The sequence below is a fragment of the Chiloscyllium plagiosum genome, chromosome 22 (genome assembly GCF_004010195.1).
Source record: "Chiloscyllium plagiosum isolate BGI_BamShark_2017 chromosome 22, ASM401019v2, whole genome shotgun sequence".
Taxonomy (NCBI): Eukaryota; Metazoa; Chordata; class Chondrichthyes; order Orectolobiformes; family Hemiscylliidae; genus Chiloscyllium; species Chiloscyllium plagiosum.
This window is the reverse complement of record NC_057731.1, coordinates 43,036,666-43,055,834: the sequence shown is the minus strand read 5'-3', so window position 1 is coordinate 43,055,834 and position 19,169 is coordinate 43,036,666. Positions and strand designations below refer to the sequence as shown.

At 41.7% G+C, this 19,169-nt stretch overlaps 1 protein-coding gene across 3 annotated transcripts in view; it reads left to right on the top strand.

Annotated features, from left to right (window-relative positions):
* Window positions 1–19,169, top strand: part of slka (STE20-like kinase a) — a 109,019-nt gene that overhangs the window by 60,564 nt on the left and 29,286 nt on the right. The window contains exon 13 of one of the 3 annotated variants that reach the window (XM_043712878.1): window positions 10,562–10,654. The exons of the other annotated variants lie outside the window; for them this stretch is intronic. Within the exon in view, the coding sequence (XP_043568813.1) occupies window positions 10,562–10,654 (93 nt within the window). The remainder of the gene's footprint in view (window positions 1–10,561; window positions 10,655–19,169) is intronic. 3 annotated transcript variants of the gene reach the window in all.

Sequence of the window (19,169 nt, the reverse complement as noted above, 5' to 3'; positions counted from 1 at the left end):
CACCAATCAACCACACCGCCCCGTGGCCCAACATTTCAACTCCCCCTCCCACTCTGCCGAGGACATGGAGGTCCTGGGCCTCCTTCACCGCCACTCCCTCACCACCAGATGCCTGGAGGTCAAACGCCTCATCTTCCGCCTCGGAACACTTCAACCCCAGGGCATCAATGTGGACTTCAACAGTTTCCTCATTTCCCCTCACCCTCGTTCTAAACTTCCAGCTCAGCACTGTACCCATGACTTGTCCGGACTTGTTCTACCTGCCTATCTCCTTTTCCACCTATCCACTCCACCCTCTCCTCCCTGACCTATCACCTTCATCCCCTCCCCCACTCACCCATTGTATTCTATGCTACTTCTGCCCACCCCCATCCTCCTCTCACTTATCTCTCCACGCTCCAGCCTCACTGCCTTTATTCCTGATGAAGGGCTTTTGCCTGAAACGTCGATTTCGAAGCTCCTTGGATGCTGCCTGAATTGCTGTGCTCTTCCAGCACCACTAATCCAAATCTGGTTTCCAGCATCTGCAGTCATTGTTTTTACCTGAGTAGATCAAGTGTCAGTGGGGAAAACCTGAGTAAAAATGATCAAAAACAAAAATTGCTGGAGACCCTCAAGGGTCACCGGACTCAAAACCTTTTATTGTCTCCACAGATACTAGCAGCCCTGCTGAGTTTCTCCAGCAATTTCTGTTTTTGTTTGTTTCAAGTCTCCAGCATTCATAGTTCTTTATTTTTGAGTGAAAGTGATCACCGCATAATAAGGTTTAGGATGACTGTGGAAGAAGATGAAAAACAATTTAGAGTAAGAATAATTAATTGTTGGGAAGCCAACTTCAGTGGGGCAAGAACTGATCTAATTAACATCAAGTTTGGCAGTAAAAGCAACAGCTCAACAATGGACTACCTTGGGCAGGAAAGTGGATTATTTGATTAGCTATATCTCAACGAATGGCACAACGAACAGACTTGATGAGCTGAATGGCTTACTTCTACTCCTACATCTTAGTCTTCTGAACAGAGACTGGTAGCTAACATAAAAGAGAATCTTAAACTTTTCTAAAGGTGTATTACTGGTAAAAAGGTCGCAAAAGGAGGAGCAGGAAGTGGAGTTACACGTGGAAATAGCACTGGCTGAAGTATTCAGCAAATGCTTTGCATCTGTGTTTACTAAGGAAGGCGCTATCCAGGCCATGAAGATAGAGAACAAATTCAATCATGTGCAGAGTATAACAGTAATGACACATAGATATTTGATAAAGTCTCTAACCTAAAAGTTGACAAGGTACTGGAGCACATGAGTTGTATCCAAGGATCCTAAAGGAAATGAGATTGGAAGTTGCAGAGACATTGGCAGTAATTTTTCAGACTTCCTTCGACACCGGTACGGTTCCAGAATACTAGAAAGCTGTAAAAAGAGTGTAAAGATAATCCAAGCAACTAAAGACCAATTAGAAAGTGAGGACTGCAGATGCTGGAGATCAGAGCTGAAAAATGTGTTGCTGGAAAAGTGCAGCAGGTCAGCAGCATCTAAGGAGCAGGAGAATCGGCGTTTCGGGCATAAGCCCTTCTTCAGGAATGAGGAAGGTGTGCCAAGCAGGCTAAGATAAAAGGTAGGGAAGAGGGACTTGGGGGAGGGGCATTGGGAATGCGATAGGTGGAAGGAGGTTAAGGAGAGGGTGATAGGCCGGAGAGGGGGTGGGGGCGGAGAAGTCGGGAAGAAGATTGCAGGTCAAGAAGGTGGTGCTGAGTCCGAGGGTTGGGACTGAGATAAGGTGGGGGGAGGGGAAATGAGGAAGCTGGAGAAATCTGCATTCATCCCTAGTGGTTGGAGGGTTCCGAAGTGGAAGATGAGGCGCTCTTCCTCCAGGTGTTGTGTTGCCATGGTCTGGCGATGGAGGAGGCCAAGGACTTGCATGTCCTTGGCGGAGTGGGAGGGGGAGTTCAAGTGTTCCGTCACGGGGCGGTTGGGTTGGTTGGTGCGGGTGTCCCTCAGGTGTTCTCTGAAACGTTCCGCAAGTAGGCGGCCTGTCTCCCCAATGTAGAGGAGGCCACATCGGGTGCAGCAGATGCAGTAAATGATGTGTGTGGAGGTGCAGGTGAATTTGTAACGGATGTGGAAGGATCCCTTGGGGCATTGGAGGGAAGTGAGGGGGGAGGTGTGGGCGCAAGTTTTGCATTTCTTGCAGTTGCAGGGGAAGGTGCCGGGAGTGGAGGTTGCCTTAATGGGGGGTGTGGTCTTGACGAGGGAGTCGCGGAGGGAGTGGTCTTTCCGGAACGCTGATAGGGGAGGGGAGGGAAATATATCCTTGGTGGTGAGGTCTGTTTGGAGGTGGCGGAAATGACGAAGGATGATACGATGTATCTGGAGGTTGGTGGGGTGGTAGGTGAAGACCAGTGGGGTTCTGTCCTGGTGGCGATTAGAGGGGCGAGGTTCAAGGTCGGAGGAGCGGGAAGTGGAAGAGATGCAGTGGAGAGCATCGTCAACCACGTCTGAGGGGAAATTGTGGTCTTTGAAGAAAGAGGCCATCTGGGTTGTTTGGTATTGGAATTGGTCCTCCTAGGAGCAGAGGCGAAGGAATTGGGAATATGCGATGGCGTTTTTACAGGGGGCAGGGTGGGAGGAGGTGTAATCTAGGTAGCTGTGGGAGTCGGTTGGTTTATAGTAAATGTCCGTGTTGATTCGGTTGCCCGAGTTAGAAATGGAGAGGTCTGGGAAGGGGAGGGAGGAGTCTGAGATGGTCCAGGTAAATTTGAGGTTGGGGTGGAAGATGTTGGTAAAGTGGATGAACTGTTCAACCTCGTGGGAGCACGAGGCAGCGCCGATACAGTCATCAATGTAGCGGAGGAAAAGGTGGGGGGTGGTGCCAGTGTAGCTGCGGAAGATGGACTGTTCCACATATCCGACGAAGACCTCTCCATTTCTATTTCGGGCGACCGACTCAACACGGACATTTACATCGTATCATCCTTCGTCATTTCTGCCACCTCCAAACAGACCCCACCACCAAGGATATATTTCCCTCCCCTCCCCTATCAGCATTCTGGAAAGACCACTCCTTGGATGCTCCCTGACCTGCTGCGCTTTTCCAGCAACACATTTTTCAACTAAAGACCAATGCGTTTCACGTTTGTTTGGAATCTTCTAGGACAAAATCAGTAGTTACATGAACAAATGTGGATTAATTATGAAAAGCCAGCATGAATCTGAAGGGAAATTGTATATAGCTATTTTGCTGGAGATTTTAGAAGAGATAATAACATAGTGGGTTGATGAGGACAATGCTTTTGATGTGGACTTCAGAAAATATTTGATTACAGTGCCACACAACAAACTTCTGAGCAAAGTTGGAGCCCATGAGGTGGATGGTATGGTAGTAACTGGTTATGAAGTTGACTTAGTGTAAGGAATCAGGAGTAAAATTTAATGGATGTTTTTCAGGCTTGGATAAGGTTTGGAATTCTCCGGTCAGTGTTGGTTTTTCTGAAGTTTATTAATAATCTAGACCTGTATAGGCCACAATTTGTGGGCGGCACGGTGGCACAGTGGTTAGCACTGCTGCCTCACAGCACCAGAGACCCGGGTTCAATTCCCGCCTCAGGCGACTGACTGTGTGGAGTTTGCACATTCTCCCCGTGTCTGCATGGGTTTCCTCCGGGTGCTCCGGTTTCCTCCCACAGTCCAAAGATGTGCAGGTCAGGTGAATTGGCCATGCTAAATTGCCCATAGTGTTAGGTAAGGGGTAAATGTAGGGGTATGGGTGGGTTGCGCTTCGGCGGGGCAGTGTGGACTTGTTGGGCCGAAGGGCCTGTTTCCACACTGTAAGTAATCTAATCTAATGTAATTCAAAATTTGTGGATGATGCAAACCTGGAAGCATTGTAAACTGGGCAAAGCCAGTGTAGTTGTTCAGAAGGACATAGGCAGTTGGCGAAGTGGGCAGGTAGGTGACGGGTGAAGTTCATTTTGGATAAGTTTGAGGATAAATTTTATTAGGAAAATCAAGGAGAGAGAATATAAAATGAATGGTTCAAATCCAAAGGGATTGTAGGAAAAGAGGACCCAGGAGGTATTTCGTAGGAAAGTGGCAGGGCAGGTTGAAACAACAGTAAATAAAAAAAACAATATTATTTATTAGTAAATGTATTAATATTATTAAATAGGAGGATAACATATCAGACCACTTGTATAAGTTACAGTTTTTCCTCACTTAGAATATTGCATCCAGTTCGGGTTGCTGCAAAATATATACAGGTACAGGCATTTGAGAAAGTGCAGAAGAGTTTTAAAAATTTAGCTGCAAGGATGAAGGTTTTCAGTTGCAAAGGTAGATTAGGAGAAGCTGGGACTGCTGTGCTAGAGAAAAGAGAGCTGATTAGAGTCAAAAAGCTGTACAGCATTGAAACGGACACTTTGGTCCAACTCATCCAGGCTGACCAGATATCCTAAATTAATCTAGTCTCATTTGCTATCATTTGACCCAGATGTCTCTAAACCTTTCCTATTACTATACCCATCTAGATGCCTTTTAAATTTTGTAATTGTACCAGCCTCCACCATTTCCTCTGGCAGCTCATTCCATACATGCACCATCCTCTGCGTGAAAAAGTTGCCCGTTAGGTCCCTTTTAAGTTTCTCCCCTTCCAACTTAAACCTCTGCCTTGTAGTTTGGACTCTGCTACCCTGCAGAAAATATCTTATCTATTCACCCTTTCTGTGTCCTCATGATTTTATAAACTTCTATAAGGTCACCCCTCCGCCTCTGATGCTTTCGGGAAAATAGCCCCAACTTATTCAGTCTCTCCCAATAACTCAGATCCTCCAACCCTGGCAACGTCCGTGTAAATCTTTCCTGAATGCTTTCATGTTTCACAACATCCTTCCTTGTAGCAGAGAGACCAGAATTTAATGTAGTATTCCAAGAGTTTGAAGTTTCTAAAATTATTAAAGGTTTAGACATATTAATTAAGGAATATTCCCACCCATGAAAGGATTGAGAAGAAGATGGCACAAATTTAAAGTAATTAGTAAAAGAAGAAAAAGTGTAATGAAATAAAGCTTTTTCACACAGTGAGTAATTAGGCTCTGGAATTCATTGCCAAGGATAGAACAGTTTCAGTTGAGGGAGTGAGGCTGATAACTGAAAAAGAACATTTTGCAGGGTTACAGAGAAAAAGCAGGAGAGTGGTACTAATTGAGATTCTTGTATTGAGAGCTGCTGCAAACACAGTGGGCTGAATGGTCTCCTTCCTGCACCTTTTTTTGTGTACAGAATTCTGTGATTCTGTAATAATACCACAAGATCAGAGATCAGCCTATAATAGAGGAATAGAGACTAACCCATTTAAGATCAGTGTGGATGACGGGACATTTTTGATGTTATACTATTCAGTAGCATGCATCGTCTGGCTTTATATGTAGCTATACACAATTTACTTTTCTTTAAGATTTCCCTAATTATCGGTACCTGAAACTCTGGTTTCTTGGAAATCCTCCACAATAACAGCTGGGTTGATTTGTCCAAAGTCATTTGGTGTCTGAGCTGTTCTAAATATCTTACATGTCTATGGTGTCATTGATAACTGTCTTTTTTTTCTTTGCATTAACTCAAGTCTGTTGTCACTATTTTTCACACTTTGGAAATGGTCTCTTGGCAACACAGTACCCAGCTGGCAAGAAAGACTATTATTCATTCATTCATTCGCTGGCTAGGCCAGCACTTACTGCCCAGAGTGCAGTTAAGAGTCAGCCATAGTGCTATGGGTCTGGAGTCACATGTAGGTCAGACAAGGTAAGGAATGCAGATGTCCTTCCCTGAAGGATATTAGTGAGCCAGATTTGGTTTTTCCAACAATTAATAATGGCTTCATAGTCATCGGTAGATTCTTAATTGCAGATTTTCTTTTATTGAATTCAAATTCCACCATCTGCCATGGCGAACTTGTGTCCCCAGAATATTAGCTGAGTTTCTAGATTAATAGTCTAGCGATAATACCACTAGGCAATTGCTTCCCCTACCTGCCTTTGACCATCAGTGAATGGCCAGCCCTGGCCAGTTGCTTTCCTAGGTGCTGTTTGTGATCTATCTACATGCATGCTATGTTAGGCAGCCAGCTCCCTTGGGACATGTTTGCCAATCTGATACTTTCCTTTCGATAATCTAACCTTTTTTCTCGTTGCATGGTGAGCTCTGGGGAACACCTTTGAAGGGCAGTCTCACCCTGTCAGCTCATGGCTTAACTTTCATCTCTGTCTAACCTGGCAATCAGTTCTTTCGAAGTCTTCAAGACAAATGGCAACACTGTTACTGAACAAGGACAGAGGGATTTGTATGCCTTCTGTGGTTAGACAATGTAAGGTGACCATAAAAATGTAGTTACGTTGACCCCTGAAGTGCTTTAATATTGTATATTGATGGTTATCGTGTATAACTGTGGTAAAACTTTGTGATTAATACACTAGAAGTTCTGGGTGATGTGATATATCTAATCTGAGACTAGCTAAATGATTGGAGAGACACTATAAAGTCTGGGTAATTGGATGTGCTGTCACTTTCATATGTTTGCAGAGCCTGGAGTGTTACATCCATTACAAGGGTCCTGTCCTCCTGTTCTACTTTGCCATTCTCCAATGGTGTATGCGCTATTTGGAAATGGCAATTTATACCTATGTTAAATATTGTCTACACTGAATATAGTTTGTGCCCACTATCAGCCTGCTCCCTGTACTGAACCCACCAGCTATTCCCACTTCCTGTTTTTCTCAGCTCTCAGGACCTGGCTATAATTCACTATCACCCTCCTGTTTTTGCTCTTAAATGAGCAGAGAAAATTGCAACATTAAGATTCCTCAGGCATACAAGGGTGAAGTTGGGAGTCCAGGCATTGTTCAGTCCCAGATCAACAAATGTAAACCTAGAGAAGAAAGGAGCAGGAATAGGCCATTTGACCCTTCGAGTCTGCTCCACCATTTAATCTGATTATGTTTAATCGTTAAATTCAATAGCCTCAATCCGCGCTCTTCCCCCCCCCCCGCCAATCCCCAAATCCCTTGATCCATTTAGCCACAAGAGCTGTATCTAACTTCTTGAAGACACAATGTTTGTTTTTGCCTCAACCACTTTCTATGTTAGTGAATTCCACAGGCTCACCACTCTCTGGGTGAAAAATTATTCTCAGCTCCAACCGAAAAGATTCATCCCTTATCTTTAAAACTGTGACCTCTGTTTCTCGATGACTACACCACAGGGGAAATGCTGCCTGAATCTAACCTACCTGCACCTCCCCCCCCACCCCCGACCCTCACGCCATTCTTCTAAACTCCATGAATACATTACAAACATTATTTGTGACCTTCTCAATTTAAAACAAAACCAAGTATTTCAATTCAAGGAAGGAGAGTACTACTCCTAACAACAGGACATCCTATGCAACTCGGGTATGGGAGGATCTCTGGATGTGGAACCATTATCAGATATTGTATACTGCCAACAGAACAAAAGCAAAATAAAATAAAACTTCCTTCCATGCAGATATGGTTCAGACTTGGCTCCAAGAGGATTTTGATTATTGAAACTTAAATTTAAATTTCCTTGGATAAATCCTAATCAACTTGTGTCTGGATGAGGGAGGCCATTCATCACATTCTGGCCTGTTCTCAAAAGAAGTTGCATAATTTTAAAACTAGATGCCTATAATATAATTGATATATTGCTCCCATTGCACTCCCTAGATCACCTTCCTTGTGCTGATCATTTTGTAAATAATATCCAGACATCAGTATTTAGTTTGGCTTTGAGCAGAGCTATGTGGTCGGGGCTCACCATGTTCAAGGCTGCTGTGTGTTTTATCATGGTACTGATGGGTCATCAAGTGTAAATTTGGAAGAATGACTTTGAGAATAAGCTATGGCATAATATAAATAGAGAGCTTTACCTGTATCTAACCACATGCTATTCCTATGCTTGGTGTACTTGATGAGGACGGCAGCTTTACTCTGTATCTGACCCTTGGCCTGCTGTATCTGCCGTGGGAAGCTACTGAGGCCAAGGAACACCTGATGCAGGTACTAATCTCAAGGCAGGATGATATTGTTTCCCCAAAATGTCCAGTTTATTCAAAGACCAATACCTCTCTAGCCTTGTTGTGAGCGGTTCAATTTGTACAGGTAAGTCTTGTATGGATTGAGATCATAAAATGATGCTTTGTTACATTGTCTTGTTAATGAAAGACTGGTATCAGAGACAGATGTATTTGTGTTGGTCACATTGCTTGTAACATTGGTAAGCATTAAAGTTTGATTTTCACATTAAATCAGTGATACCATGCCTACTGTCCCCAGTTTGCCCAAATTTTGAGAAAGAAGTCCGTCTCTGGTACTAGGCTATCACTGCTTTACTGTTATTGTTACTGTTAATATTTTATCAGCTTGTCTTTGTTACTGTTTTTTGTTATTTAAGTTCTACATATTTTACACCTTTTTTTTGGTTGAGTGCTTTGCCTTCCCAACTGGGATTTGGGGGTGTGGTGGTGGTGTGTCTGAGTGGCAGGTGGTGATTCCAGATCTTTCTTTATCTGCAATAACCTAGGCAATGGAGTTGCTTGGTGTGATATCAAAATAATTGAATGGACTTCAGTTAAAACCCTAAATTCAGTGACCTTAAATTGTAATGTTACAGACCAAGAAAAGTATCATTTGCATTAATAGTTTTTCCAATTGGAAAATACAACTTAGAAAATTTACAATGTTGAAGAGCATGACGGCTACTCTGAGTATGTTTCAGACTGTTTTGCTTGTTACAGTCCTCTCATTCTGAGGTTTGGAAAGATAAGCCATCACCGAATGATGTTCTGCCCCCTTGCTCTAGGGTGTAGGTGAAACTACAACCAGTATCCCTCCACATCAAGTCTTTTACCACCTATTTTGGCTTGCTGCTAACAATGGTCATGAAGAATGTTCTAAGCCTATTTGTGCCACCTGCCTATTGAAAGAGTAAAGTCAAGCGAGAGGTGGAAGACGTAAAAAAACAATTGCAGTTCTCTGGAATGCCGAAGCACTATGCAATCATCTCACACTCTCTGTCACAACAAATCAAGTGGGTAGCAGCAGAACAATGAGTCTTCCTACACCATGATAGATTGGATAGTCTGAAACTGTAATCTTTTGACAAAGCCTAATCTAAGTTCTTTTACATACAGTTAATCCAGCTACACACCAAGCAACTGCATTTTCTGCCTTAGGCTTATCCTGGAGCAGTCTCTTCACCCACAGTTGTTCCTGCACAAGTCATATCCTTAACTTTGTAGCTGCCTGTCGTCTTACTCTACTAACCCTGGTATAATGTTTGCAATCCTACATTTCAGTAATTAATGGAAGCACAAGCTTTCAATCAGAAAAAGACCTCTGACTGCAAATAGAAAGGATTGAGTCTCCAAGCTGCTGACACTTTCCTTTGACATTTGTAGTTTTGATCTATAGCACTATTTTATGACTCATTCCTCACATTAACTTCTCCTTTGTTCCATGGTGAGTTCTCTAACGTGAGGCTTGGACCTTTTATGGGCAGCTGTTGGAAATGGGAATCTGCTGTATATATTTTGCTCTAGACTTTTGCCTTGAGTAGTAGACACCAAATGCTAAGCTTGTTATGTCCTGCAGCATCGTAACCTATCAGTGAAGAAGCTCACTTGCCCTTTAGATACTCAATATTCTGTTAGTCCAGAGGAGTTTCTGTTCTGGATATTTAATTCAAATATATTTCAGTCAGTTTTATTACATGCTGACAGGTAAAGTTGCTGCAAGCTAAACTATGCTGCTTTCTACAATTTCATATGACTTCTGTATTCAAAAAGGGTCCTTTTAATATGTGAGCTTTGAGAGTTTTATTTTGTGCAAAAAATGCTTATTTACATCCAAGACTCAAATATACTAACCAGTAACCTGGTCTCTAACTTCACAATGTCAGTCATGATTCAGTAGGCAGCATTCTCAAATTTCAGTTAAAAAAAGAGATCATAATTGCAAGCCCCCATCAAGAGATAGAGGGAATGCTACACTCTCATTGCTGCAACGTTTCGGGTAGAATGTTAAAGTGAGGTCTTGAATGGTGGAAGAGAGGACACAGCTTGCAGTTCTCTTGGTGTCCTGACAGATATTCATTTATCAACCAGAATCGCTCGCACATAATCGAATTATCAGATGATTGAAGTAGTCATCTCATTACTATTCGTGGGATCTTGGTCAGTGCAAAATAATTGCTAAATTTTCCTACAGTATAGGCATATAATTTAGAATTATTAATTGAATTATTTTGAAATGTTCCATATCTTTATCAAAGTTTATATTTGAAGTTGAAATCTTAGGCAACTGCCCAAGTTTTTTCAATGCTCACATGTTAAAATATGACAATCCTTTTTTACTTACTGCCTTTCTGAAGAAATCCCAAACTTAATCCTTTGCTAAACACCAGCTCTTATTTAACCCGGACTACTCTGTGACCTTTACTGCTGAATGCTTCCTTTATAAAAGGAATGTACTTCCCCCAACCCTCTGCATGCTTGTAGGTTAAAAATGAAGTGGATAAACTCCCCAGAGAACAGAGAAAAGAACAAATGAAACGAATTCGAGAGGAGCTTTCGCAGTCCTTGCATGCTCAGGTAATTAGCTGCTGACGTTACTCATCAACTCTGCAACTTTCCTTACTGACAAAAGCATGTCTGTCTGAGTAGAAATATTATCTGAAGCCAAGATGAACTACACTAATTAGTTAGTTGTGACCATAATTAGTTGAAGGTCAAAGATGCTACAGTTAATCCCTGTGTCCTTCCTTTGCTTGGAAACAGAGTTCCACTATTGGTCATTTTGCAAAAAAGCTATGTGAGGTGTATGTTTATGAGCATTTAATGAAGGAGGGAGCAGACTTAACTGTGATGCTGTTCTGTTATTATTTTGTGCTTATCCATGAAAAATATGCATTTCGATTAAACCCTGGAGAGTACTAGGTTTTTGAGGGTCCTGTATTTACTCGTAACTACCTCCAAGAGATGACGTGAGGATGTGTTATGTTTAGGAAAAAGTACCAATGCCCAGTGTTCTGAAACCAGGGACTGTATTGGGTTTACTTCAACAGAGGAAGGAGCTTACGTTTCAGTGAAACTGTCAGGGCAATACCAGAGTGTCATTGGAAATCTGAGATATAGAGTCATAGAGATGTACAGCACGGAAGCTGAGTCTCTTTGTCCAACATGTCCATGCCGGCCAGATATCCCAACCCAATCTAGTCCCTCGTCCCACGTGCCAGCACCCGGCCCATATCCCTCCAAACCCTTCCTATTCATATACCCATCCAGATGCCTTTTAAATGTTGCAATTGTACTCACCTCTACTGCTTCCTCTGGCAGCTCATTCCATGCATGTACCACCCTCTGTGTGAAAAAGTTGCCCCTTAGGTCTCTTTTATATCTTTCCCCTCTCACCCTAAACCTATGCCCTCTAATTCTGGACTCCCCCTGTTTTATAAATTCTCAAGGATCGGGTTCGCAGGAAAGTAGTCTGACACAGAACAGGAGAAAAGAACTGAGAGACGAGTTTGCTAGAATATAAGTATTTTATTCCCCGCAGTGTCGCCTCAACCAGGTCTCGTACTTACAACGGGACTGGTTTATACTCACTCTACATGTTACCGGAACTGGGAGCCGTCAGTTCTCGTAGAGCGGTTGCGGTAACATATTCATAATAAGATTCACACATGTATTGGGACATAATTTTAACCCTTTCACCACACCCCACACCAGGGAAGAGACTTTGTCTATTTACCCTGTCCATGCCCCTCATTACTTTATAAACCTCTATAAGGTCACCCCTCAGCCTCCGACGCTCCAGAGAGAACAGCTCCAGCCTATTCAACCTCTCCCTATAGCTCATATCCTCCAACCCTGGCAACATCTTTGTAAATCTTTTCTAAGCCATTTCAAGTTTCAGAACATCCTTCCAATAGGAAGGAGACCATAATTGCATGCAATATTCCAATAGTGGCCTAACCAATTCCTGTACAGCTGCAACATGACCTCCCGTCTCCTGTACTCAATACTCTGACCAATAAAGGAAAGCATACCAAATGCCTTCTTCACTATCCTATCTACCTGTGACTTCACTTTCAAGGAACTATGAACCTGCACTGCAAGGTCTCTTTGTTCAGCAACACTCCCTAGGACCTTACCATTAAGTGTATAAGTCCTGCTAAGATTTGCTTTCCCAAAATGCAGCAACTCACATTTATCTCAATTAAACTCCATCTGCCACTTCTTAGCCAATTGACCCATCTGATCAAGATCCTGTTGTAATCTGAGGTAACCTTCTTCGCCGTACACTACACCTCCAATTTTGGTGTCATCTGCAAACTTACTAACTATACCTCTTATGCTCACATCCAAATCATTTATATAAATGATGAAAAGTAGTAGACCCAGCACCGATCCAGTGGTCACAGGCTTCCAGTGAAAAGTGAAAAACAAGCCCCTACCACCACCCTCTGTCTTCTACCTTTGAGCCAGTTCTGTATCCAAATGGCTAGTTCTCCCTATTCCATGAGATCTAACTTTGCTAATCAGTCTCCCATGGGGAACCTTGTTGAATGCCTTACTGATGTCCATATAGATCACGTCCACCGCTCTGCTCTTTGTTACTACTTCAAAAAACTCAATCAAGTTTGTGGGACATGATTTGTCATGCACAAAACTATGTTGACTATCCATAATCAGTCCTTGCCTTTCCAAATACATGTACATTCTGTCCCTCAGGATTCCCTCCAACTTACCCACCACCGACATCAGGCTCACTGGACTATAGTTCTCTGACTTGTCCTTACCAGCCTTCTTAAACAGTGGCATTACGTTAGCCAACCTCCAGTCTTCCGGCACCTCGCCTCACCTCATCGAGGATACAAATATCTCAGCAAGGGGCTCAGCAAACACTTTCCTAGCTCCCCACAGATTTCTAGGGTACACCAGATCAGGTCCTGGGGATTTATCCACTTTTATGTGTTTCAAGACATCCAGCACTTCCTCCTCTGTGATATGGACACTTTTCAAGATGTCACCATCTATTTCCCTACATTCTATATTTTCCATGTCCTTTTCCACAGTAAATACTGATGCAAAATACAAATTTAGTATCTGCCCCATCTCCTGCTGAACTTTGAGGGGCCCTATACTCTCCCTAGTTACCCTTTTGTCCTTAACGTATTTGTAAGAACCTTTTGGATTCTCCTTAACTCTGTTTGTCAAAGCTATCTCATGTCCCCTTTTTGCTCTGCTGATTTCCCTCTTATGTATATTCTTTCTGCCTTTATACTCTTCTAAGGATTCATTCTATCTATCTACCCGATATATGTTTCCTTCTTTTGCTTAACCAAACCTCAACTTCTTTAGTCATCCAGCATTCCCTACACCTATCAGCCTTTCCTTTCACCCTATCAGGAATATACTGTATCTGGACTCGTTATCTCATTTCTGAAGGCTTCCCATTTTTCAGCCGACCCTTTACCTGCGAACATGTACCCTAAATCAGCTTTTGAAAGTTCTTGCCTAATACCATCAAAATTAACCTTCCTCCAATTTAGAACTTCAACTTTTAGCTCTGGCCTATCCTTTTCCATCACTGTTTTAAAACGAATAGAATTATGGTCGCTGGCCCCAAATGCTCCCCCACTGACACATCAGTCACTTGCCCTGCCTTATTTCCCAAGAGTAGGTCAATTTTGCACCTTCTCTAGTCGGAACATCCATATATTGAATCAGAAAGTTTTCTTGTATACCTTTAACAAATTCCTCTCCATCTAAACCCTTAATACTACGGCAGTCCCAGTTTATGTTTAGAACGTTAAAATCCCCTATTATAACCACCCTATTATTCTTACAGTTAACTGAGATTTCCTTACAAATTTGTTTCTCAATTTCCCTCTGACTATTAGGATGTCTATAATACAATCCCAATAAGGTGATCATCCCTTTCTTATTTCTCAGTTCAACCCAAATAACTTCCCTGGTTATATTTCCGGGAATATCCTCTCTCAGTACAGTAACTCCACTCTCCCTCCTCTCTTGCCTCCCTTTCTGTCCTCCCTGTAGTATTTGTATCCTGGAACATTAAGCTGCCAGTCCTGTCCATCCCTGAGCCACGTTTCTGTAATGGCTATGATATCCCAGTCCCATGTTCCTAATCATCCCCTGAATTCATCTGCCTTCCCTGTAGGGTTCTTGCAATGAAATAAATGCAGTTTAATTTATCAGTCCTACCTTGTTCTCTGCTTTGTCCCTGATTGCCCCGACTATTTAACTGTCGGCTTTTCCAACTGTACCAGTTTCAGATTGATTTCTTTCCTCACTATCTCCCTGGGTTTTTTACACACACACACACACACACACACACACACCCCACAACCTTAGTAGTTGAAATCCTTCTGAGTAGCTCTAGCAAATCTCCCTGCCAGTATGTTTGTCCCCTTCCAATTCAGGTGCAATCTGTCCTTCTTGTACAGGTCACTTCCACCCTAGAAGAGATTCCAATGATCCAAAAATGTGAATCCTTCTCCCATACACCAGCTCCTCAGCCATGCATTCATTTGTTCCATCCTCCTATTCTTACCCTCACTAGCTCGCAGCACCGGAAATAATCGAGATATTACTACTCTCGAGGATCTCCTTTTTAAATTCCTGCCTAACTCTCTATGTTCTCCTTTCAGAATCTCATCCTTTTCCCTTCCTATGTCATTGTTCCGATGTGTACAATGACCTCCTGCTGGTCCCTCTTCCCCCTTGAGAACATTCTGCACTGTCTCTGAGACATCCTTGATCCTGGCACCAGGGAGGCAACGTACCATTCTGATTTTTCGCTGCTGGCCACAGAAACATCTATCCGTGCCTCTGAGTAGAGAGTCCCCTTACAATTGATCTCTTGGAACCCAACGTACCCCTCATTGCATTAGAGCCAGTCTCAATACCAGAAACTTGGCTGTTTTTGTTACTTTCCCCTGAAAATCCATCACCCCCAACATTTTCCAAAACAACATGCTTGTTTGAAATGGGGATAGCCACAGAACTCTCCTGCACTACCTGCCTACCTCTCTTACCTTTACTGGAGCTAACCCATCTATGTGACTGTATCTGCAACTTTTTTGCCTTCCTATAACTGCCATCCATCACCTCCCCTTGCTATTGTAAATTCACATTGCCTCTAACTGTTTCACCAATCAATTCATTCGATCTGATAAGATTCGCAACCAACTGCATTTATTGCAGATATAATCCTCAGTAACCCTTACACTCTCCCTAAACTCCCACATCTGACAAGAAGAGCATATCACTCTACTAAAGGTAATTTTTGCTTCTTCCAATCTACAGACCCAGAAAATAGCACTGTCGTATTCCTCTACAAAACACTGCTCCAGGCTAACTTAATACTTAATGGCTTATTTTTAAGTTTAATTAAGAGACATATTGGCAAAAAAAAATGATAAAGAATAGTAGAATCTCCATCACTGTTATCCAACTTAATCCAATTTTATTGTTGGCAACAAATTTAATTTCCAATTTGAGATTGTAAGTATGGATATCTTAATATTAATGAAACTGTTTGGTGCACTGTAAATGTATCACCTTATTCTTCCAGAAGCTTTACTATTGATCACATATCAATTGAGAAATGAATTTTTTGACAACATTGTCTACTTTTATTTGCTTATATCTGTGCTTATCCCTTGAGAAGCTGCTGGTGATCAACTTCATTAAATGTGTGCATCCACAATGTAATGAAGGAAGTTCCAGGATTTTGTTTAGATTAGATTCACTACAGTGTGGAAACGGGCCCTTCAGCCCAACAAGTCCATAGCGATCCTCCGAAGAGCAACCCACCCAGATCCATTCCCCTACATTTACCCCGATCTAACACTACGGGCAATTTACCATGGCCAATTCACTTAACCTGCGCATCTTTGGATGGTGGGAGGAAACCGGAGCACCTGGAGGAAACCCATGCAGACACTGGGAAAATGTGCAAACTCCACACAGACAGTTGCCTGAGGCAGGAATTGAACCCAGGTCCCTGGCACTGTGAGGCAGCAGTGCTAACCACTGAGCCACCGTGGCCCAATAATAGTCAAGGAACAGCAATTCTGAATCAGGAAGTGTGCGACTTGGAGGGAAATTGATATGAGATGGTCTTCCCACATGTCTGCTGTTCTTGTTTGTCGAAGTTGAGGCTTTGGAAAGTGCTGTCAAAGGAGCCTGATGAATTACTACAGTATGCTTTGTAGATGGTACTAACTGCTCCCATGATGTGCCAGTGGTGATGGGAGTGAGTGATTAAAATGGTGGATAAAGTACTGATCAAATGTACTGCTGTATTCTGTAGCTCCTTTGCTGCTGTTGGAACTGCACATGTCCAGGCAATTGGAGATCTTAATCTTGACTTGTGCCTTCTAGATGGTAGACATATTTTTGGGAACTTAAGATATGAGTTACAGCAGAATTCTCAGTTTCTGACCTGAAGTTATAGTCACAGTATTTATATTAATGGTCCAGGTATATTTTGAGCTGTATAATTGGAGGATTTTGGTTGGAAGGAGTTAGGGATAGAAATCAGCAATAGCAATGCTGTTAAATGTTAAGGGGAGATGTTTAGATTACTATCTCCAACAAGAGATATTGTTCCTTGTCTGATGCAAATCTTATTTGCCACTTGGCAGACCTTTATCGGATATCTCGGTCTTGTGAAACATGGGCACTGTTTCACCAACTGAAGTGTCATTAATGGTAATTAATATTACCACTTCTGGCCTTATGAAAGAGGTTAAGGTTATTGATAGAGCGACTGGGATGATTTGGCCTAGGATTCTAGTTTGACAGTAGAAAGATATGCTAAAATCCTGAGATGCGATGTGGGGAAATCTTATATATCGTGTAAACAGTTGAGTATCTTGTCACTCTATTTCTCTCTTCAGATTAATTAGGCTGAATGACCTGTTACTGTGCTATGTATTCTCCTTAATTAGTCCTGTAACTCTGTTTAAGGACTATACACAATTTATTTGGAAGTATAAACCAGAAAATGGAAGTTCAGATTTTTTTCACAACTTGAAAGAAAAATGAAGCTGTGTAGTCATAATTGCTTTCTCAGAGCATATGAAACAAGCAGAATTTTGATACTTTCTTTTTGGACATGCCAACATCAGGTACCCAGCAAAGAGGTTTGGATTGAATGCAAGAGGCAGTTTGTCACTGAACTGAGCGAAGTCATTAGTTAGAACTGTGACCTGCAGAAAGCTTGCAGTAAGTGATATTGCATTCTTTTTATCTGTAAAATAAATAACACTCAAAGATTTGCAAGAAGAAAGAAAACTTATAATACAAGCCAAGACCTAGGTCCAACTGTCCAGGCTATGGATTGAAGATCACCACAGTCTATAACAATGTGATTTCGTCACCAAAACAACAAAAAAAAAGTCATTTCCCATTATTGATTGGACTCCTAGCCACTGATTTTGTGCCTTTTAGTGTGTATGTTTTCAATTTTTGATATTCCTAAAAAAAAACCTGTTAATCTCTGATCTGTTCTGTGTAGGTTTGGATTTAAAGGGAAGTTTAAGTTTCCATATCAAGTTTGTATTAAGAATAAGTTTTTTTTATTGATGAAACCTGGTGTGAGCGTTTTTCTCTTGAGATAATGGTCACAGTTAGTCATCCTGGAGGTTAAATTGGAGATATTTCACACTTGTAATGGCTGGAGAAATGGTGGGGCTTGATTTCCAGTGGACTATCTATCCAGAGTCTTGGCATATTTGAGAACCCAGTGGGATCTTTGAACGTGTTCCTGGTGTCATGATGAGATTAGATAAAGAAAAAGGACCAGATATCTGGTTTTACTGTAAAATTAGATGGCATTAGAAGCAACTAAAACTAGTCTGCAGACAGAGAAAATGACGTGGTTTATGAGATTTCACAAATGGTAAAGCCATTGAATAGACAAAGGAGTTAAAGGTGGTATTCCTTGCAAAATCTAAGGAAGAGATCATTAAAATATTAATACAGTATTTAGGATCTATGGAAATACAAGAGAGACCAGGTGCTCCCAGCAGTGAGTCATTTGGAGGCAGTTATAGTTGAGTTTCATGTTCAAGCTGCTTTACTGGCAAGCGATGATTCGGCTTGAGGTAGAAAAATAAAACAGTGGAATTGCAAAGCATGGAGATTAAAAGACTTGAACTTCAGAGAGAAGGATAGAGAATGAATTTGAAAGGCTGGAAACTACATTAAAGGGGAAGAAAAGAGAAATAAGAGAGAATTCTGGCTTAAAAAGTTGCACTTAAAGAAAATAGCCTCAGATGTCAGAGAAGGTTCTGATGAAGAAAACCCAATGCATTGTCTAAAGTACAGTAACAAAATGTCTAAATTTTTACAAGCTTAACCAAAATTTGAGGAAAAGGGGAATTTTTTAAAATCCCGTTTGAATAAGGGAGCAAAACAAATTAAATGGTCGAAGGAAAATTGGACTTTGCACATACAAAGCAAATTGACAATTAAAACAACTTAAATTTGCATATCACTGTCAGAATAGTTCCTATGAATTATGCAAAAATTGCTATTCTGCGTGTATGTGAGTTAGTTCCAGGCAAAAGTTTGAAAACTTAAGGGAACAGCTTGGAAAAACTTTAAATTTGAAAAGATAAAGCAAAGTATTTTTGACCAGTGGATTCAATACATATGAAGCTCTTGGTGGGATTATTCTTTTAGAAGAATTTAAAAACTCACTTACTTTAGTAATTCGAACTTATGTTGGAAGATCAGAGTATAGAAACTGTGAGACATGCAGCAGGAGTCACTGATGATCCTGAGCTTATCCATAAACATTTTTTGTTCCCATTATGCCATAGATCTGAGAAGGATTGAAGGTAGGAGAATGAAATCAAGTCAAGTACCAAGGTAGAGAAGGAACTACTGGGAATACCTCAAGATCTCCTCTTCCTCAGATCAGATGGGTTGTGAGTGTTATCATTGTCAGAAATTGGAACATTTCGTTCAGAATGTTAGAAGTTGTGCAAGAACCCCATGGGACTTGGGTTTATAAGACTGAGTTTGGAAAGGGAATTCAGATCAAATTGGCTTCTTTTAACTAAGG